Below are 22,526 nucleotides of genomic sequence, written 5' to 3'. Positions count from 1 at the left end.
TGAAACGTATTTACAGCCGGCAGAAAGATGTAATTTCATAAAAAAAATCAACATATTAAAACTTGAAGACTGTAGATAGATGTGAGGAACTCCAGGCTGCAATAATAATAATAATAATAACTGTGAGCTACATTTTATCTTCCTGTGATCAGATCTGAAGCTCAATGTTTGCTAACTGATTATTTGTCTGTGTGCAGCTGCTGCCGTCGCTCAACATGGACTGAAAACAGAAACACAAGCAGTCGTGGAATGTAAGTATAATTACTTATACTTAAGTGTTTCCATTTTATGCCACTTTATACTTCTACTCCATTACATCTCAGAGGCAAATAGTTTACTTTTTTAACTATTGTACTATTTTATTTTACTCCACTTAGAGCTGTCACAATATCAGATTTTCATTACACGATTATTGTGGGCAAAAGAATTCATGATGATGCGATATCTGTAGAAAATTAGGAAAAAAACATAATGTTATCTGTCAAATTCATCTTAAACTTTCTTTATTGTGCGTGTTGTCTCTTATTTGGCAAATTAATTAAACTTTAAAGGTCCCATTTAATAAATAAAAGTGAGATTTTCATGTTTTTTTATTATAAAGCAGGCTTAAGTCCTATATAAATACTGTGAAAGTATCGAAACGCTCAATCCACAGGGAAATACACACGGCCCGTATTCAGAAACTCTGCATTTGAAACAAGCCGTCAGGATTTCTGACCATTTGTGATGTCACAAATATACAATATTAAGACCCTTTACACAGATTTAAATGTAAACATTCTAAATGTGTCCCAGTTTATTTCCTGGTTGCAGTGTATGTGAATGTCATCAGCTGACAGGAAGTACACATGGACCCAAGCTGTTGCCTAGCAACACAATTCTGTTGCAATTTCGTCGAAATGCGCTAAAACGGAGCGTTTCAGACCGAGGGTAAATACAGGTATATTCAGGGAGACAGTATGAGGAAAATAAAGTTGTTTTTTTAACATTACAGCATGTAAACATGTTCTAGTAGAAACACAAAATACAAGTATGAACCTGAAAATGAGCACGATATGGGACCTTTAAATATGAGTGAGGGCAGGTGGAGAGAGAGTCTGTAACCATAACTGTACAAAAGAGGGATTTAAGAGGTGCTGGATTGTTTACACGATATTATCATATATGTATATTATATTAACATGGTATCAATATTTCATTTTCATCACTAAAATATATCACGATTATTGTCAATACCGGTACATCGTGATATCCCGAACTCCTTTACATTTATTTGACGGTGATAATTACTTTTAACAGATTACGATTTTACATTAAAAACACATATAAGCTTATAAAATATGATAAATAGTTAAAGACTTTCTGGCTCGTGACATCATACAGTAGTTGTCAGCCAAGACATTTCACATTTAAACTTCTCAGATGGTTTCATTTAAATAACAGTTTGAGGTTCATTTTATTTTCAAGTTATTTAATTACTTTTTTGTTTAATTGTAGATTTATTTGAAGTTTGTTCAGATCAAAATGAAAACTACATTTGTAAAAAAATAAAATAAGTCGAGAACAAGAAGAGAGAAGGTTTAGTCACTGGGGGGAGCTGCTCGTACATTTACTGACTTCACATGTTCATTAATGTTTAACAGCCTGATCACAACCTGATGATATTATGGAAAAGAATATGTGTTTAATATGCAACAAGAGTACTTACTTTACTTTACTTTGAGTATGTATACTTTACTTGAGTACCACTATTATATCATACTACTCCATTTCAGAAGGAAATATTGTACTTTTTGCCTCACAATGTCACAGCTTTAGTTACTTTTGTATATTAAGATTCTTTTGCACACACATATTTGCATACATCACTTATATACTTCAAGTTATTGTAATGTATATAGCTTTTTAAATGTCACTTCTCTAATTTCTTTAATATTTATATTATATTATTGTTCTTTATCTGTTTTCTTATCTGTTCTTACCTCTCCTATCTTTCATAGAAACAATTAATTTCAACTTAAACACAAAATACATGCATTTTTACAGCTTAAATATAAGATTGTAGTTTCTATAAAGTAGTTTAAATTAGCTCCACCTCATCTAACTTCAACAGTAAAAATGCTACTTTCATATTAATGTGACTGTAATGTTGATTAAATACTAAAATATATAATAATACAAGACTCACAGGGGCCATTTCCTGCATACTGACTAGTTGTACTTTTGATAGTACAAATGCATTTTGCTGATAATACTGTATTGATTCTTTTATTAAGTAGAAGATGTGAATACTTCTTCCACCATTGTCTAGAATAATGGTGAGCAAAGATGATGTTTTACTGCTGAGAACATAAAGACAGTCGTGTTTCATACAAAACACACAAAGCAGATCACAGGACGATTGACCTTTAACCTCTGACATGCAAATTAAAACTCCTGTGAGTAGATCTCCACCTCAGAGAGACTTCAGTGTTTGAAGGATCACATAAACGGAGACGGTCTTGTTTGGACTTCATACACATCCCTCAGTTCTTTTCCTTCTTCTTCTTCTTCTGTGTAAATGCTGGCGGGGAGCCATACAGAAGGCTGTGTACAATGGCCCAGGTCCCATTAAATCTGCGAAAGTTCCTTCCTGAGGCAAACATTGCCAGAAATAGTAATCTTGGCTCGGAGCTGGAGTCTTCCAGAGGGGGAGCAATAACTCTGGGTGTAATAATGGAAATCATTTCATTCTGTCCGGTGGCTGCAGCCTCTGAGCCAGCAGAGCTACGGGGCCGCGGCGCTCATTCAGTCTTCCTCCGCCTGATAAGGCTTCCTGAAAAACACACAGCGAGCAATCAGGCCACAACAATGGGCTCCGTCAGACGCTTTAAACGCCAGGTAGCCGGCGGTGCACAGCAGCAGCACGCCTTTGTTTTCATCCATGGTGGGCATGTGACTCATAAAAACTCTGAAAACTGTAGAGCTGATTAATCAGTCATTAGTGTTTAGTCATTTTTATCATGTTTTAACAGGTAACGCCGTTAGTTCTCTCTCACAACAAACATGTTTTGGTCTTTATTAAACTATAGATTTTAAGAGATTGCAAAAGGTGGTTTATTTAAGTAAAAGTACATTACAACAATATAAAACACAGTACAGAAGCATAATCAGCAAAGTGTACTTTTAAAGTAGCCTATCGAAGTAAAATTAGGGGATTGGTTGGTACACTTTTCATTCTCTGCCGTATTTCTCTGACATAATTTATGTTACAATATTCTAACGAACAGGAAATGAAAGGTTAAAGTCCCAGATATAAATACAAATGTTTTAATTAGGGTTGTCAATCGATTATAATATTGAATTGCGATTAATTGCACATGTTTTATCTGTTCAAAATGTACCTTAAAGGGAGATTTGTCAAGTATTTAATACTCTTATCAACATGGGAGTGAGGAAATATGCTGCTTTTATTGGAAATCAATTAACAACACAAAACAATGACAGATATTGTCCAGAAACCCTCACAGGTACTGCATTTAGCATAAAACAATATGCTCAAATCATAACATGCAGCCCAACAGGCAACAACAGCTGTCAGTGTGTCAGTGTGCTGACTTGACTATGACTTGCCCCAAACTGCATGTGATTATCATAAAGTGGGCATGTCTGTAAAGGGGAGACTCGTGGGTACCCATAGAACCCATTTACATTCACATATCTTGAGGTCAGAGGTCAAGGCACCCCTTTGAAAATGGCCATGCCAGTTTTTCCTCGCCAAAATTTTGTTTTTCCACAGCCTATATTGTGGCTGTGAGGTCCCTCCAGCAGGTTTCAAGATAAATCTGGGAGGTCGTGAGATGATTAAATGTGATAGGAAAAAAGAAAAATACGTTGCACTTTACTCTAATCTTTGCTTTTCTGCAAAATATTGGATCATTTTACCTCTTGGGGCCTAAAACTGTTACAAACTAGAAGTTCAGTGTGGAAATGTGGACGTGGTTTCTTTAATCTTTAACAATTCATTATCATGCTTTTTATATAAATCAAATAGAAATACTCCTTGTATTTCAGTAGTAAACTTGAGTAAATGTACTTTTCCACCACTAGATTATAAAGCATGACTGTGTTTATCTACGATGGTGGTCAACAGCCTTTATGTCAGGGACAATATTCTGTCTCCAAACTACTTCAGAAAAACACAATTTAAAGGATTTTACGACTGAGTTTTTCTATTGTTGAAGACAGATTGTAGTCTGGAGTCCTCACAGTCCCGTTTTAACCAGAGACAGGAGCCGCTGGCACTGGCAGTAATCCCACCTGCCATCATTTATAGAGCTCCACGGAGGGAAAAGGGGGGAAATAAAGGTGAATAATAGCATCCAGCAGCGCTCTGGCTGAAAAAGACATATTTCAGTTTTTACAAGGAATTTATGGATCAAATGTTGAGAATATTTTCAGACTTCTGCAGTAAACGATTCTGCATCCATATAAACTCAACTCTGTGCTGCAGGTTCATGTTTATGTCGAGGCTCTTTCCCTCTGAAGAGCATGCATAAAGTCAAGTGGTGGTGCATTAAAACACTCACACATATATAATATAAATACAAGGAAATTAAAACAATCAGACTGCAGGATTATTGCACGGCTTCTGGTACAAACTGTCTCTGTGATTCAGATGTTTTCATGAGTACAAGAATCTTCTGTCTTCGATCTTGAAAAAGAAATCATCTGTCCAAACTGTAGAAACACTCAGCTCTCTTTCTTTTTAAATATTAGTAACTATTTTTAATGTAAATTAGAAAATTAGAAATATAAGTAGAGGAATTGCACCTTTTACAGCAGGAAACAACACAATGTTTGCTTCATTTTTGTCAGGATAAAATCTGTGTTGTGGCTCATGAAACCTCATACTAAATCAATATGTTATATTGTTTAAATCCTCTCAAAATCAAGTAGTTTGATGTTTCTTTTTGGCACAAAAAGCTGCAGGGAGTTTAAGGAAATTATGACATGTCTGCTTCTCTGATGTCTTTCTTTCTGTATTAGCATCCCCTTTAGCATTAACATATGCATTCAATCATAATTCCTCAAGAATTCATAGCAAACTTATTCATGTTTTTAAAAAATCTTAATACATATTTGGCTCTTGTGTTGTGCAGCATGCATTTCTTTCTTTTTTTCTACAGTAAAACACAATTTCCACAATTTATTCAAGACAAAATACACAATTAAATTTCCCAAAACAGCAATAAAACATATTTATCTTTGGTTTATGATTGCAAATACTCTCCTGAACTGTTGATTTATATTAATACTGCAGCTGAGAAAGTCCAACCTTGAGTCTAAAATGATTCCAGACTGGTGTGTGTGTACAGTAACGGCTGATCTGAGGCCTGCCAGTGTGTGTGTGTGTGTGTGTGTGTGTGTGTGTGTGTGTGTGTGTGTGTGTTTTAGTATGTGTTTTCTAACACTGCTTCCCACTGTAAAAAGCTCATCAGCAGCACCTGAAATAACTTGAGGCGTGCTGCTGCGGCCTCCACATCCTCTTCATCCTCTTCCCTGGATTGTTTTGACTGCATGATGGAGGGCAAACGTTAAAATCTCCATTTCTAAATTTAACCCGGAAAAGTGTCACTCGAAAACAGCATGATAGGAGGCAGCCAGGGTCATCCTGCCTTCCGGACGCATGAATCAAGACTTAAATGAAGGCATGCTGGCTTCAGAAGCCATTGTTCAAACTCAGGAGAGAGAGAGGAGGAGGAGGAGGAGGGAGAGGAGGGAGAGAAAGAGTTCATTTTTATTGACATGTAGAAAAATATAGGAAGTGCATGAGCTTAACATGATTATTAAATGTGCAGATATTTTTTTTTTTGTGATCAATTTTTTATTGCTATTTAAGCATAATTATATAGGTAGGGGTTACAGATTGATAGATCACCAACAGAGTAAAAGAATATAATCATAAAGGAAAATTGGCAAGCAGCTACAGAAAAAGAAAAAAAAAAGAAAAAAAAACAACAACACAAAATCATTTAAATAAAAAAAACTTTATTATTAAAGCTGCAGATATTCTTGCAAATATTTAAAATAGCATCCAGCAGCGCTCTGACTAAAAAAGACAGTTTTTACAGGTGATTTATGGATCAAATGTTGAGAATATTTTCAGACTTCTGCAGTAAACGATTCTGCATCCATATAAACTCAACTCTGTGCTGCAGGTTCATGTTTATGTTGTGGCTCTTTCCCTCTTAAGAGCATGCATAAAGTCAAGTGGTGGGTGCATTAAAACACTCACATATATATAATGTAAATACAAGGAAATTAAAACAATCAGACTGCAGGATTATTGCATGACTTCTGGTACAAACTGTCTCTGTAGTAAGTGGTGTAAATTCAACAAGTACCTTCTGCATCGTCTGTATGTCTGCAGTTTTGAAAAATAAATAATCTGTACAAACTGTAGAAACACTCAGCTCTCTTTCTTTTTAAATATTACTTTGTAATTATTTTAATTTTAATGTGGATTATAAAATTAGATATATAAGTAGAGGAATTCCACCCTTTTACATCAAGAAACAATACAATGTTTGCTTCATTTTTGCAGGATAACATTGTGTTGTAACCTGTGGAGTGGGTCATGAAACCTCACACAGATATTCTTGCAAATATTTAAAATATATTGTTTTAGGTAAAGAAAGAAGACATGTTAAATCTGCAGGAATAATAATTTTTATTCCTACTATTTCAGTGGTTGGCCAGGACCCAACGGTGTGAATGTTAAAGGGGCCTCACGGCCTCTGAAGTTAATTGTGTTTTGCCTCTCGGAGGGAGAATCGGTTTCCTCTGTTTATTATGAGCATGAGGACGGATCTGCGTCACCGTGCAACTTGCAGGTCGAGATAAAGTTGCACAAATATTGAAAAAGGGAAGTTCTAACAGTCATTATAGAAGTGCCCCCCTTCTCCCCTCCGCTCCGGAAGAAATAAGGATTTCTGCTGTATCCTAAAATACTAAAGCAGCTTCTATTTCTGGGGCGAATCTAGCAGGAATATCCGCTCATTTAACACGAATCACAGCCCATCAACAACAGGATGAGAGGAGCTCATAGAGCCTCTCCTGAGCCCGGGGTCATGTGCTTACACCTCCATGCTGTACACTTCATTATTACATGTGGGTTATTCTGATTTTCCTTTTTATATAAATGGCATGGTTTTCAATTAGATTTTTTTTTCCTTTATTTTTTTGCAGGGAATCATAGATATTTATTGTGTTGAAAACTTTACTATTATTTACTACTATACTTTAATTTTTTTTAATTTATTTATTTACTTATTATTTTTATTACTAATTTTAAGGTATTTATTTAGTATTTTTTATTTTATTTAGATGTATATCATTTTATTTATTTATTTACATACTCTTTTTATTTACTTATTTTAATTTATTCAGTTTAAGGTATTTATTTAGTCTTTTGTATTTTATTTAGATGTATATAATTGTATTTATTTATTTATTTACATATTCTTTTTATTTACTTATTTTCATTTATTTATTTTAATGTATTTATTCCGTATTCTTATTTTATTTAGATGTATATAATTTAATTAATTCATACATTTTTTTTATTTACGTATTCTGTTTATTTACTTATTTTAAGGTATTTATTTAGTATTTCTATTTTATTTAGATGTATATAATTTAATCTATTTATTCACGTATTCTTTTTATGTACTTGTTTTTATTTATTTATTTTAAGGTCTTTATTTTTAATTTTTAGATACACATAATTTAATTTATTTATTTACTTTTTTTAAATCTCTTTCTTTCATTGTTTTTATTTTTATAGGTGGGGGGGGTTGCTTTATTGGGTCATTGTGCTTTTTCCTTCTTCGTCATTCTTAAAATCCCTTCCTGTCCTGTCGTGTACTTTTCCACTGTTGATTGCGGTGCCCTTTCTGCATTATACGCGCATCAATAAGAATTTTTGTCCACTGCATCAGGAGTGATGTGTGATTTATTCCCATAAAGAAAAAAATGGAAATTACCAGTAGAGTTAATGGGTTTAATGTCTTTGTGATGGGTGATGGGTGTTGGTTCTCTTTAAGTGATCCATCCATCATCTCAGGATCAGAACTGCTCCGAAGAGTCTCGGTCATGTGTGTGTGTGTGTGTGTGTGTGTGTGTGTGTGTGTGTGTGTGTGTGTGTGTGTGTGTGTGTGTGTGTGTGTGTGTGTGTGTGTGTGTGTGTGTGTGTGCGTGTGTATGTGTGTGTGTGTGTGTGTGTGCAGGGAAATATAGATATATATTGTGTTGAAAACCGACTTTCTTGAAAATATACGTACTCTACTTTAATTGTATTTATTAATTTATTTATATATTTATTTATTTACATATTACGTATTTTTATTTACTTAATTTTATTTATTTATTTTAAGGTATTTTATTAAGATGTATATAATTTTATTTATTTATTTTTTATTTACGTATTCTTTTTATCTACTTATTTTCATTTATTCATTTTAAGGTATTTATTTAGTCTTTTTTATTTTATTTAGATATATATAATTTTATTTATTTATTCATTTACATATTCTTTTTACTTACTTATTTTCATTGTGTGTGTGTGTGTGTGTGTGTGTGTGTGCGTGTGCGTGTGTGTACGCGTGTGTGTGTGTGTGTGTGTGTGTGTGCGTGTTTGAGTGTCTACGTGTGTGTGTGAGTGTGTACGTGTGTGTCTGTGTGTGTCTGTGTGTTTGTGTGTTTGTGTGCGTGAGTGAGTGAGTGAGTGAGTGTGTTTGTTTGTTTGTTTGTTTGTTTGTTTGTTTGTTTGTTTGTGTGTGTGTGTGTGTGTGTGTGTGTGTGTGTGTGTGTGTGTGTGTGTGTCTGTGCGTGCGTGCGTGCATGTGTGTGCGTGTTGGTTACACGTCCTCCTCATCTCTAAGGGCGGTGATGTGAGTGAATTAAAACCCTCCATTGGCTCTCAGAGCGACCAATCATCAGTCAGTGGAAGAACTTCAGTGTGGAACTGAAGAGTTTGGATTGCAGAGTTTGGAGAGAGATTTTGGCACCGACGCACAGAGGACGGTCATCTCATCTCTCCACCACTAAAACACACCATCCCTGCTCTCTGTACATGCCTGTACTCTCCTCTGAGAAACAATAACACACACAGAGATACAGAGAGAGGCTGCAGGATGTACACAGCCGGACTCAACCCGTTTTACGCGTCAAACTTCAGCCTCTGGTCCGCGTACTGCGGCTTCTCTGTGGACTCCATGAAGAAACCCTCCTTCTGCATCGCGGACATCCTGCAGGCTGGAGATGCGGAGAACATCCCGGGGTCGTCTGCGCTCATGGTGCACATGGGAGGACACCACCAGCAGAACCAGCACCAGAACCAGCACCCAAACCACCACCAGCAGCATGGCTCCTCTCCACTGCGTCCTTCTCCCGTCGCTCCGTACAGCAGACACGGACTACAGCTGACATCTGTCTCCAGAACAACCGCGTTCAACTCCCAGCAAGCTCCTCCACCTTCCAGCAAAGACCTCAAGTTCGGAATCGATCGGATATTGTCGACAGACTTTGATCCAAAAGGCAAAGAGAAGTCATCATTAAGAGGTGAGAGAAAATCTATTTTACTATTACTGCACTCAATTAACCAAAACAAGTTTATTTATAGAGAAGCTTCCTGTCATGTCAGTCCAAATAATAATAATAATAATAATAATAAGTTTATTGAAAATCACATAATGTACAATACAATACACTGAAACATAAATAATTAAATAAAAAACAATAGAATGGGAAAATAAAGAAACAAGCATATACATATCCATACAGTTACATATGCACATATATACACATCAGCACACAAGCATATACAAAACACTATAATTCAGCTGATTGAAAAGCCATTTTATAAAAGTGGGTTAAAGATGGGATTTAAAAGAAAAACAATAAATAGTGTTTTATGGGTTTTTTTTTGTTTGCTGCTGCCTTTTATTATTAAACCAGATAATGATCTTATATACTGCACTAGAGCTTTTACTCTTGTGTGTCATATTCTATTTTGGCTTCTATCCTATAGCTTCTATTTTTAGCTTGTTTTTATTTTCTAATCTTTAATGTTTTTATAACTGTTTTAATTATGTCTTAATGCTCTTTTGCACTTTGTTGCAATGTTCTTAAATGTTTATGTAAAGCACTTTAATTTGCCCTGTTGCTGAAATGTGCTATACAAATAAAGCTGCCTTGCTTAATGATACCATTACGACAAAATCATGTGCAAACTAACTAAAGCAGTATATTGTTCACATGAGCCCAAACAGCCTCATTAGATGCCCTTTAAGGAGCCCTGTGGGGGGGATTTATTTATTTACATGTTCTTTTTTATTAACTTGTTTTAATTTATTTATTTTAAGGTATTTATTTAGTATTTTTAATTTTATTTAGATGTATATAATTTTATTTATTTACGCATTCTTTTTATTTACTTTTTATTTATTTATTTTAAGATCTTTATTTAGTATTTTTTTATTTAATTTAGATACATATAATTTAATTAATTAATTTACTTTTTTAAAATCTCTGTCTTTTATTGCTATTATTATTTTTATAGGTGGGGGTGGGATGCTTTATTGGGTCATTGTGCTTTTTCTTCTTTGTCATTCTTAAAATCCCTTCCTGTCCTGTCGTGTACTTTTACACTGTTGATTGCGGTGCCCTTTCTGCATTATACGCGCATCAATAAATCATTTTTACACAAAAATTTGAAGTCCACCTCATCAGGAGTGATGTGTGATTTATTCCCATAAAGAAAAAAAATGGAAATTAACAGTAGAGTTAATGGGTTTAATGTCTCTGAGATGGGTGTTGGTTCTCTTTAAGTGATCCATCCATCATCTCAGGATCAGAACTGCTCCGTAGAGTCTCGGTCATGTGTGTGTGTGTGAATCCTCTGCTCTTTAGCGCCCTAACCAGAGAGGTCAGAGGTCAGGATCAGCTTTAACAGTCACACTTGAACTTTGAGGCTTTGACTTTGTCTGATGGTCTCTCTAAAAACTAGACCATCTAACTAGACCCCCCCACTCCCACCAGGTTGTGACTCTTTGTTTCCCATCATCTCTCGCTCTGTAACAGATCTCACGTCCATCATTAGCTCGAACCGTCAGTCAGGGATCCATCACATCCCCATTCAGCCTCCGACCAGCCAGTACTTCTCCTGCATAGACCCCGGGATGAGCGACGCGTCCTCCATGATGAGTTCACTAGGCAGCAGCAGCAGCAGGCATTCAGGCCAGCATCAGTTTCAGGACACCTTCCCAGGTAGCCACCCACATGTAGGAGGACGTGATGTCACAGACAGGAAACTGCTGTTTTTTGGAGGTGTGAGACACCTGCAATGATGATGTTCCTCTACTTTCTCTTCTCTCTTTTCTCTTTTTGTTTAACCTCATGATGTCCTCCTGGTGTCTTCCATAGGTCCGTACGCCGTCCTCACTAAAGACACGATGCCACAGACGTACAAGAGGAAGAGGTCGTGGTCGAGGGCGGTGTTCTCCAACCTGCAGAGGAAAGGACTGGAGAAGAGATTTGAGATACAGAAATATGTCACCAAGCCGGACAGAAAACAGCTGGCTGCGATGCTCGGGCTGACAGACGCTCAGGTGAGAGGACTCAAAGGTTAAAGGTCAACCTCCTGCACAGGTTTTATTATAGGATGACATCTAGCAAGAATGATTATTATTATTTTTGGCATAAACCACATCGAGAAAAAGGTTTTAAGAAAGAGGTTATTAGTGAAGAGGCCTTCAAAATAAATCAGCAAGAAAGGTTTCCTTTCATTTCTTTGCATGATCAGATAAACAGATTATTTTATTTTTACCTGTCAACGCATTTAAATTGTTATAATTTAATGTTTTGCATTTGGTTTGATGTAATATTGTTGGATGCCATGGGGATGCAGCTATATTATTTATTGTGTGATAGTGCAATTTGTTGTATTTTCTTTGATTATGGACCTCAGTTGGAGTAGTTGTGGGGATCCAAGTGAACAATAAATCAATAAATCCACAGGGCCGCAGTCAGGATTATTGAAATACTGAGGTCATAAACCCCTTTACCCCCATTTAGACCTTCAAGAATAATTACATTTTCTTTCTTATTGTTTAGACTTTGTCATATTTAATAATTCAGTCTTTTATAAATTATATCTTCTTTATATTCTTAATTCCCTACATGGTCTAAATGCTGCCGTCTGGACTCTTTCATCTTCTAAAAAATACTTGACGCAGCCCATAAAGTATACGTACCGTGTGTTAAATCAGCCACAGGTTGCTAAAACTACAAATCCACAGAAAAACTTGCAGTGAACAATGACCTGAGTGTCCTCAGCGGTAGATCTGGCTCTCACAAACCAATGCAATTATATGAAATTAAAATGTGTGCCTCCATATTTGAGGGACGGCTGCAGCCACATTATTTAGCTTTATTATATCACACATAAGCCTCAAATTAAAAAAAATCTTATACAAGAAACTAGAAACGTTTGCGATCTGCATTCCTCAGATTCAACTCAGGACAAGAACTTTTTATTTAAAATGAATTATTAATAATAATAATTGACAAAAGATCCAGACCTTAAATTGAAGTTGGCAACCTGATTGGCTGAGAGACAACTCAGTGAAACCCAGCTGTTGTTTACATTTCATCACACTGTACCAACGTCAGAGTCAATTAATGTCACCCAGCAACACCTCAACCTTAATGAAAACTGACAGATTATCTAATTTTATCACAACTTCTCTCTAATATTACAGTTGTAAAAACATATATATTACTATATTCAGTATAGCAACATATTTCCTGTCATCTACAACTATTTTTTGCACTTTATTTACACTTTTTTTATGCTGCTGTCTTGGCCTCCCTTGCAAAAGAGCTCTCTTATATGTGTGAAGTGTGTACAGAATAATGAGTGCAGCCTATTTTTCCTTATTGCAAAGAATAATAATAATACATTTTATTTATGTAGCGCTTTTCTAAAAACTCAAAGACACTTTACATAGATAAAAAGCTCATAAAACAAGGACATCATAAAAAAGATATAAAACACATAATATTAATTACACATTAAAAGCAGTTCTAAAAAGGTGAGTTTTGATTTCTGATTTGAATGAAAGAAGAGGAAAAACGTAGTGTTGGAAGCATTATATCCAAAATATGTAAAAGAAAGTATATACCTCCTATATTATATTTCCTATGATAAGGTCTGTGTTATTCATACGACTGCTCAAATTTGACCTGAAAATTAAAGGAGAATTTAAATAAATTAAACACATGTAAGTTTTAATTGTATGTCATTAAATTACGAGAGGAACCAGCCTGATTTAACGGTGCCATGTGTTTTCTATCTAAAATTACATTTGTAATTATTTTCAAATTTTTATTATACTCAGAGTAGCAACATATTTCATATTTCAGTATTTTTTGCACTTTATTTACACTTTTTTATGCTACTGTCTTGGCCTCCCTTGCAAAAGAGGTGTAAAGTATAATGAGTTTTCTTATTGCAAAAGATTTCAAAGAATGTGACTATTTATATTATATAATATATATAAGCCTTTTGTAAGGCTGTTTTATCAACAAGACTGCTCAAATTTTACCTGGAAATTCAAGGAAAATGTAAGGAAATTAAATGCATGGATTATGTGTAAAGTGTGTAAAATAATGAGTGCAGCCTTTTTTTTCTTATGGCAAAGAAGAAGAAAAAAGTAGTTTTGGAAATTCAAAATATGTAAAAGAATGTGACTTATACTTCCTATATTATATTTCCTATAATAAGACCTGTCTTATTCATACGACTCTGCTCAAATTTGACCTGAAAATTCAAAGAAATTAAATCCATGTAATGCAAACAAGCTACAGTAATGTGTCATTAAATTACGTACAGAACCAGCCTGATCTAACGGTGTTAACATGTGTGTTTGTGTTTTGCAGGTGAAGGTTTGGTTCCAGAACAGACGCATGAAGTGGAGACACTCTAAAGAGGCGCAGGCCCAGAAGGACAAAGAGAAGGAGCCGCAGCCCGAGCAGAGCGCCTCAGAGGCCGGCAGCAGAGAGACCAAAGAGCCGGCGGAGGAGTCCGAGATGGGGAGCGATGCACGGAGCGAGGGAGACTCCGACGAGGCTCCGGAGGAGGAGGAACACTCTGACGGACATTTGGACATTTGTGAGCAAACGAATAAAACCAGCGTGATCATCACCGGAGGAGGAACCGGAGGAAGCACCGGGAGCACCGGAGGAGGCTGCAGCAGCACGCCGGCGAGCAGCGCTCCGGAGGCGGCCTCAGTCACAGAGCAGGACGCCTCTCAGATACTCATATGAAGACTTCACTTTATGAACAATATTATATTCTTTTTTTTTTTTTTGACAGAAGAACGACAGTGATGTTAAAACACAACCTGGAGCTTCAATTCAATTCAGTAACACTATGAGACATTTACACCATAAACTCAGGCCTGTATGTGTCTAATTCCTGGGAACAAGTGGAGCATCAAGACAGTAGGCCCTGTTATTTGTTCACATTAAATTTAGCCCAGACACACAGAAAATAGTCCTAATTAATTTGTTAATTTAATTACATTTTTTTTTTAATTTTTCTATTTTTTTTAAATTTAAAATATTGTATTTTTATTTTGTGTCTAATTCCTGGGAACAAGTGGAGCATCAAGACAGTTAAGGCCCTGTTATTTGTTCACATTATTTTAGCCTGGACACACAGAACATAGTCCTAATTAATTTGTTAATTTAATTAATTTTTTTTTTTATTTTTTCTTGTTCTCTTTAAGGCTCTATAATGATAAAACAGGCTATTTTTTTTAAATTTAAAATATTGTATTTTTATTTTGTGTCTAATTCCTGGGAACAAATTGAGCAACAAGACAGTTTTTATTACATTTTTTATTTTAATTTCAAATAATAAAATTATTTAAAATAATGTGAAAAAATAATAGGCCCTGTTATTTGTTCACATTATTTTCACCCAGACACACAGAACATAGCCCTAATTAATTTGTTAATTTTTTCTTGCTCTCTTTAAGGCTCTATAATGATAAAACAGGCTATTTTTTTTTAATTTAGAATATTGTATTTCTGGCCCCCCTCCTCCAGCAGTGTCTCCTTACTGTCGTTTTCCTCTCAAGAGTTTTAGTGTGCTTCATGTTTTCCTCATCTGGAGGAAATAATGCAGTTGTGAATTTTATTTTTTAGGTTATGAACCACTCGTTTCACGTGATAAAACATCACAGCAGTGTTCATGTATTATATGTTTTGTCAGGATATATAGTTGTGCTATTTTGTTAATAATAATTTGCACTGAAAATATTGTAAATAAAATGTTTCTTACTTTGAAAATCGGATTACGATGCATTATTATTATTATTATTATTATAATAAGTAGTAGTAGTAGTAGTATTTTAATTATTATTATTATATAATTGTTGGAATTTGCAGAGTTGCCCACTCATCAGAAGTCAATTATTTTTTGTCAACTTATTTAAAAAATATTTTAATTTTTTATTTTATTTTTTAATAATATTTTTATTTGCTTTTATTTTTTATTTGCTTTTGCATATAGAGTAGGAAAAATAAAAGCCTAAGCAACAATACAAACAATAGTTGCATGCACATAAATATGCAACAAAATGAATAATGAAAAAATAAAACAAATATAAATATAGTGAAAACTGGAAACAGTAGTTGTTGTACAACATGTGGTGGTTAAATCCACAATACAAACACGTAGAAGTAACATAGTTTGCATACAGGACTCTCTCTAATAGCATTAAAAACAACAGAATATTGCTTTAATAAATACCTCACCAAGATATTTGAAATTAATTAATTAATTAAAATTAAAACCAGGAAAAACTGAGTTGTTTTTTTAACGGACGAACAGTCTAAAAGGTTGAGTGGACCAAATCGTACCTCCACAATAAACATACATATACATCTTCTTCTCCTATAAGCACATTAATGTAACTCAGTGAACTAGATTCCTCCTGAGAATGTTGGCAGCAGCAGAAAGAGAGAGAAGAAGAAGAAGAAGCCTAATTTATAGTTTGTATACATTTACTGGCTCCAGATAGCAACGGCGACCCGGATGAGTATATTTTATGTATCCAGACGCAGATACAATCAACAATCTCCTCCATTTATAGTGCTGCTCATATCCTCCCTCTGCAGACTTCAGATCTGCTCCTTTTTATGAGGACTAACAGAGAAAGACTGGCGTGAGAGGACAGTGTTGTGTTGAAATGTCGTTTCCCAATCAGCCTTATCATGGAGGTCAGTGGTGACTGCTCAAGATTGATCAGATAGGAGGAATCTGTTGCTGCAACACACACACACCCAAACTGTGCACAGATGCATGTGCAGGACAATTAAACCTGTTAAAGGATGTTTAATGACATGATGTCATGACTCACTCCCTCCTTTTACATGTCTATTACTGTGTCTGTCAGAGGAATTATGTTTTATTATAAGAGCCCCGTGAAGCTGGAGTAACACATGATGGCTTTTCATTGATCACTTATCAATCAATATCATAATGTTGCCCAATGTGAAAGTATTTCTGGTGCAAAAACATGATGATTTATTCAGATAAATCCCAGCTGCAGTCCAGTGACAACATACAGATTGTGTAAATTAAGAGGCGTGTGTGTGTGTGCATGTATTTAATGACTCCTGCAGAATATTATACATCAATTTCAGGTCAATCCGTAACAATCTGCCTCGGCTACCAAGAGGTTTGTTGATGGAAAAGAATAACTCTGATGGAGTTTTTAGTGCAGCTTTCACTCAGCTTTAATCGGGTTTACATAAAATAAACAACCATCACATCGTATCCTAAACACCAGTGGAAGAATGTAGATTTACTGAAAGTATAAAAGGGTAACAATTATTACAAGTGATCGTCTTCCTGCACTCAAATGTTTGTAAATGTAAATAAATAAAAAAAAGTATTGGCAACAAAATGTGCTTAGAAAGTAAAAGTGCTCATTATGCAGAGCTGGTTGTGTCAGCAGGGCCGTAGACAGGATTTTTAGAAATACTGAGGTCATGAGTCCCCCAACGCACCAAGTGAGAAAAAATATTAAATATTTTATTATTCATTTTTATTATTATAAAAAAATATTTTCTGACAAGACAGAGATGTCTCTACATCTTATTTATTATTTTTTATTTAAGTTATTTAATGTAAATAATAAATAAATAAAATAAATTTTGTTGTACTGTTCGATTTTAAATGCTATAATGTGGTTTCAAAGAATTAAATTCTGGTTATTCCTTTATTTATTGGCCCACAAGTAGCCGAATTCGAGTCAACAAATAATGTAATAAAAATACCAACCATGTGTACGTCTTTAATTGTATAATATAAACTCCACACAGGACGTACAAACACTGTAATTCATAGAAAAATATCTGAAGACATGACCTCAGAGTCAACGATGGTATTTACAGCTCCGTCTGTCAGTGTTGAGCCGTGGTGGAAAATAACTAGTACTTTTACTCGAGTACTGTACTTACGGACAACTCTGAGGTACTTTATTTGAGTATTTTCATTTTTTGCTACTTCATACTTCTACTCCACTACATCTCAGAGGGAAATATTGTACTTTTTACAGCACTACACTTTATCTGACAGCTTTAGTTACTTTACAAATTTATATTTTGTATTAATAATCTGAATCAACTAATAAATAACGATATATTATTATAGATTAAGCTGCCCAGAAGTAAAGTAGTTCAGATTTGCCAAACCTAACCAGCTGCAATATTAATGTGATGCATCAATAATTATAATCACATACTTTGATATATATTATTCTGACATTCTGCATAATAATAATAATAACAACACTGTGGATGCTGATAATGATGAAGTAAGATTTTGAATGCAGTACTTTTACTTGTAACAGAGTATTTCTACACTTCTAATTTTACTTAAGTAAAGATTCTGAGTACTTCTTCCACAACTGTTTTTACTTTACACTACATTTGTTTAATAGCTTTGCAGCGTTACTTTGCAGTTACAGATTATTAATACACAATATAAATCAACTAATAAATACTGTATTATTATAGATTAAACTACTCAGCATGTATATAAAGCAGTTAAAATGAGCTCCACCTTTACCAGCTGCAATATCAGTTATACTTATACATAAATGCATCACTAATTATAATCTAGTGATATATAATATGTTACATTCTGCATTATGAATGCTTTTACTTTTGGTTCTTTAGGTATATATTGATGCAAAAACTTCAGTACTTTCACTTAAGTAAGATTTTGAATGCAGTACTTTTACTTGTAACAGAGTATTTCTACATTGTAATTTTACTAGTTTTACTTAAGTAAAGCTTCTGAGTACTTCTTCCACAACTGTTTTTACTCCACTCCATTTATCTGATAGCTCTACAGCGTTACTTTGCAGATTCAGATTATTAATACACAATATAAATCAACTAATAAATACTGATATATCATTATATATTAAACTATCCAGCAGTATATAAAGCACTTAAAAATATTATGCTTTCACATAAATGCATCACTAAATATAATCCAATAATAATTGTTACATTCTGCATAATGAGAACTTTTACTTTTGGTTCTTTGAGTATATATATTGATGCAAATACTTCAGTGCTTTTACTTAAGTAAGATTTTAAATGCATGAGTGCTTTTACACTGTGGTATTGCTACTTTTACTTAAATAAAACATCGGAGTACTTCTTCCACCAGCTTACACTCAAGTTTAATAAAACATAAAATAAACAACAGCTTCACAGAAGGAAGAAGTATATGCACACTATAATGGAAATAGTACTTGAGTGAATGTACTTTCCGTCCCTGCTAAACATGATTCAGCTATGAAATGACGTCATGTCTTATATTAACACCTCTCTGCTGCTAAACAGCATCATGTGATGATGATGAGTAAAAACCCCTGCTCCTTTTTGTGTAGTATTATTATATCTCAGTCAGGAAACTCAAAGCCCTTGTGGTATTTGTTGTCATGTTAGCAGCAACATCATAGTGAGTGACCCAAAAACCCCCGGACCACCACAAACTCTCTCTCCACTACGGGGTCCACTACTTTCCTCTCCTCCGGAAAGACGACTGACCCCCAGAGAGCTGCAGTTTTTCCGTTTTAGCTTAGCATCTTGAATTTCACTTTTCATTTCTTCCCCTCCTTCTCTCTCCTGGCTGTACAGTAATACCTGCTGCTGCACAGCCTAGTCATAAACTAACTTATGAAGTGGATGGCACTCGTCGTCTTAATCTTTAATTCCTGCTGGATGAAAAGTTGTCAGAGTTATGATAGCCAGTTTCCATGGAAGGGCCGTAAAAAAAAAAGCGCCGGGCACTCTATCAACCCAATATTAACTGTTAAACGCTCACATATTAAATGTCTGGGTGGGTTGAGTCTCGAATTATGCCTGAAAAAGCTATAAATTACATTAGTATTTGCAAATGTACAATAACAATAACAATCCAAACGCTTAACATAATACTGAGAGGCCTTGATTTGTGAACTGTCCTAAGAACTTTTATGAGCAGGATAGGAGAAAGTCCATCTGGCCTGTATTTAATGTCAGCCTTTCCCCCTCCATTAAAAGCTGTCCTATACGTCCCTCTTGGCAACCCAGGACAGGGCAACCCATAAAACAAACCATGCCTCGCAGGTTTTCGGCAATATTTAACGCTTTGAAAAAGTGACTGTGTAAAACAAATTACCTCTGTGAGAGCAGAGGAGGGGGTTTCTGTCTGCAAGGGGGTGAGGGATTAACGTGACTAAAAGCTGTGACGTCTCCGGCCGCTTTGAGGCATTATCTGTGAAGATGTTTGATAGGCTGATGGAGATTTCTCCACCGTTTGGCGTAATGCATCAGAAGGAAAAGGCCTTAGAGGTGGGGGGGGGGGAACACAAAAGCTCCAACATAACTCAACAAGTGCTTGAGAAACTGCAGCGTACAAACAGATGGAGGCTTAGTTCAGTAATTCTGCTCCTTCCTCATTTGGCAGATGATGACGATGATAATGTCAGTAATTGTCATGATGATTATGATCTCAAGAATATTATTGTGAATTCACTTTCATGCGGCAGAAAGAGGAAGTACTCAGATCCTTTACTTAAAGGGGACATATCGTGCTCATTTTCAGGTTCATACTTGTGTTTTGGGTTTTTACTAGAACATGATTACATGCTTTAATGTTCAAAAAACACATTATTTGTCTCATACTCTCCGTCTGAATATACCTGTGTTCACCTTCTGTCTGAAACGCTCCGTTTTGGCGCCTGTCTCTTTAAGACCCCTCCTACAGAGAAAGGCCAGTCTGCTCTGAACGGTCAGCGTTTTCCTGCGCTATTGTGGTCTTTACAGCGTCACTGACTCACTGGTTGTGTCAAGTACACAGAGTTTAGCGTCACTTGTACCGGTGACTGTGTCGTTGTGACATCACAACCTTACAGAAGTCCTGACGGCTCGTTTAAAAGGCACCGTCTCTGAATACGGTCTGTGTGCATTTCTCAGTGAATTTAGCGTTTTGATCAGTGGGCAATCTCCGCGTCTGAGAAGTGAAGCGAATGCTGAAGTGCCTTAAACCTGCATTCTTTCTAACAGCCAGCAGGGGGCGACTCCTCTGGTTGCAAAAAGAAGTCTGATTGTATAGAAGTCTATGAGAAAATGAGCCTACTTCTCACCTGATTTATTACCTCAGTAAACATTGTAAACATGAGTTTATGGTCTCTAAAAATGTCTTATTCAGCGTTCGGTTGTGCTTAGCTCCACGCCAAAATGCTGAACTCGAGGCTGTCCACAAACCAATGGTTGACGTTACAGTGACTACGTCCACTTCTAATATACATATACACATGGAAATCTCACAATCTACAACATGGGACCTTAAAGTAAAAGTAGAAATACTCCATTACAAGTAAAAGTCCTGCATTCAAAATCTTACTTAAGTAAAAGTAGGCAACATAAGTATTATTGGCCAAATGGGATTAAAAGTACACGTTATGCATGGGTACATATCCTTCTGAAATGTAGGAGTATAAAGTAGCAGAGACTAAAAATAGTTAAGTAAAGTACAAGCACTTAAAAATGTACTTAAATAAAGTACTTAGTTACGTTCCACACATAGACTGTATATAAGAAGTGGACGTAGTCACCCTGACGTCACCCGTTGGTTTGTGGACTGCCATTTTGAAGCCTCGAGATCGGCATTTTGGCCATCGCCATCTCGCTTTTTTTGCAACCAGAAGTGACACGAGAGGGTGGAGCACAAGTAGTAAACCATGAAGACTTGAACGTAGTGATTGAGACCATAAACTCATGTTTACAATGTTTACTGAGGTAATAAATCAAGTGAGAAGTAGGCTCATTTTCTCATAGACTTCTTTACAATCAGACTTCTTTTAGCAACCAGAGGAGTCGCCCCCTGCTGGCTGTTAGAGAGAATGCAAGTTTAAGACACTTCAGCATTGGCTTCACTTCTCAGACCTGGAGGTTGCTCACTGGCTCCACAGTTTTTATACATTTCTAAATTACACCCCAGCTTCATTTGCCAACAATATTTTAATCTCTCAGACATAAATTAATGTTTTATGGCACCCGCTGTAATCGGAGGTGTTAACTTTTGGCTAATGTGCATTACATTACAAACCCAGTGGAGCATTTTATTCGTTCCTTGTAGCTCGCTGAGTGAGTGTGGATGCTCCGGAGGTGGCTCTGTTTCCTTCAGAGGTATGTTTGTTCCATCAGACGCTGATTTATGAGATGGGCTGGATGCTCTTTTCCTAAATGAGCTCTGAATCATCGGCATGAGAGACGACTTCCTCCCGAGACCAGCGAAAATATTATTACATGCTACGAAGCTTTAATTTGATAGCAGGCCAAAAATGTTTCCAGCCGCCCCCGTCATTTTAATCCAATTCACTGGAATAACCGGTATCAAGTCTTTTATTTATGGCCTTTTATTCAAAACACAGAGTTTTCTCCCTGAAAGAGAGTGTGTGTGAAGTGTGGAGAAACCAGAAAGAGTTTATGTTTGATGTACTGCAGCAAAACAGTCTGCAGAATATGTGATATTCTTTCAGTAAATATGCCCTCAGCGTGTAAATCAAGTGTTTTTCTGAACATTTTTACTGAGGGCTGTTCTGCAGCTGCACACGCACCAAACATGTTCACCAACGCTGAAAGCTGAGCCCCTCGTACAGAAGCTGTCGCCACATTTCCAAAAAGCCACATTATTGAGTGCTTTTTTAACATGGTCGCAGTTTTCCAAGCATCTTGGCCTTGCTTTCAAAACCAGGCTGCTGCCAGCAAGTTGGGAGTGGAGGAAGAGAGAGAGAGAGGGAGAGAGAGAGAGAGAGAGGAGAGAGAGAGAGAGAGAGAGAGAGAGAGAGAGAGAGAGAGAGGAAGAAAAAAAAAGACATCTCAAGTTAAATTTAAAGATGTGTTTC

The 22,526-nt window shown here is 35.7% G+C and overlaps 2 protein-coding genes across 6 annotated transcripts in view; one reads left to right on the top strand and one right to left on the bottom strand.

Moving 5' to 3' along the window:
* Window positions 1-22,526, bottom strand: part of enpp1 (ectonucleotide pyrophosphatase/phosphodiesterase 1) — a 260,930-nt gene that overhangs the window by 129,316 nt on the left and 109,088 nt on the right. Inside the window, exon 1 of one of the 2 annotated variants that reach the window (XM_074615266.1) lies at window positions 11,678-11,681. The exons of the other annotated variant lie outside the window; for it this stretch is intronic. The gene's annotated coding sequence lies outside the window, so the exon portion shown is untranslated. Of the gene's footprint in view, window positions 1-11,677; window positions 11,682-22,526 lie in introns of those variants that run through there. 2 annotated transcript variants of the gene reach the window in all.
* Window positions 8,976-15,399, top strand: hlx1 (H2.0-like homeo box 1 (Drosophila)). 4 transcript variants are annotated; one of them, XR_012591368.1, is made up of 5 exons: window positions 8,976-9,603; window positions 11,125-11,370; window positions 11,467-11,651; window positions 13,984-14,551; window positions 14,727-15,399. XR_012591368.1 is itself a non-coding variant. In XM_074615284.1 (4 exons), the coding sequence occupies exons 1-4, from the start codon at window positions 9,177-9,179 to the stop codon at window positions 14,368-14,370; spliced, it is 1,245 nt and encodes a 414-aa protein (XP_074471385.1). In that variant the 5' UTR covers window positions 8,976-9,176; the 3' UTR covers window positions 14,371-15,399. The 4 variants fall into 4 exon arrangements, 3 of the variants coding, with proteins under 3 accessions (XP_074471385.1, XP_074471387.1, XP_074471388.1); XM_074615284.1 differs by having other exon boundaries at window positions 13,984-15,399; XM_074615286.1 differs by having other exon boundaries at window positions 8,979-9,603; window positions 11,125-11,310; window positions 13,984-15,399.

The sequence above is a fragment of the Sebastes fasciatus genome, chromosome 18 (assembly GCF_043250625.1).
Source record: "Sebastes fasciatus isolate fSebFas1 chromosome 18, fSebFas1.pri, whole genome shotgun sequence".
NCBI classification, from domain to species: domain Eukaryota; kingdom Metazoa; phylum Chordata; class Actinopteri; order Perciformes; family Sebastidae; genus Sebastes; species Sebastes fasciatus.
This window is presented reverse-complemented; position numbering and strand designations above follow the sequence as displayed.

Coding starts and splice junctions, on each gene's coding strand:
- hlx1 (XM_074615284.1), top strand. CDS start 9,177: ATGTACACAGCCGGACTCAACCCGTTTTACGCGTCAAACTTCAGCCTC. Junction 9,604..11,124: donor AGAGAAGTCATCATTAAGAG/GTGAGAGAAAAT, acceptor GCTCTGTAACAG/ATCTCACGTCCATCATTAGC. Junction 11,652..13,983: donor TCGGGCTGACAGACGCTCAG/GTGAGAGGACTC, acceptor TGTGTTTTGCAG/GTGAAGGTTTGGTTCCAGAA.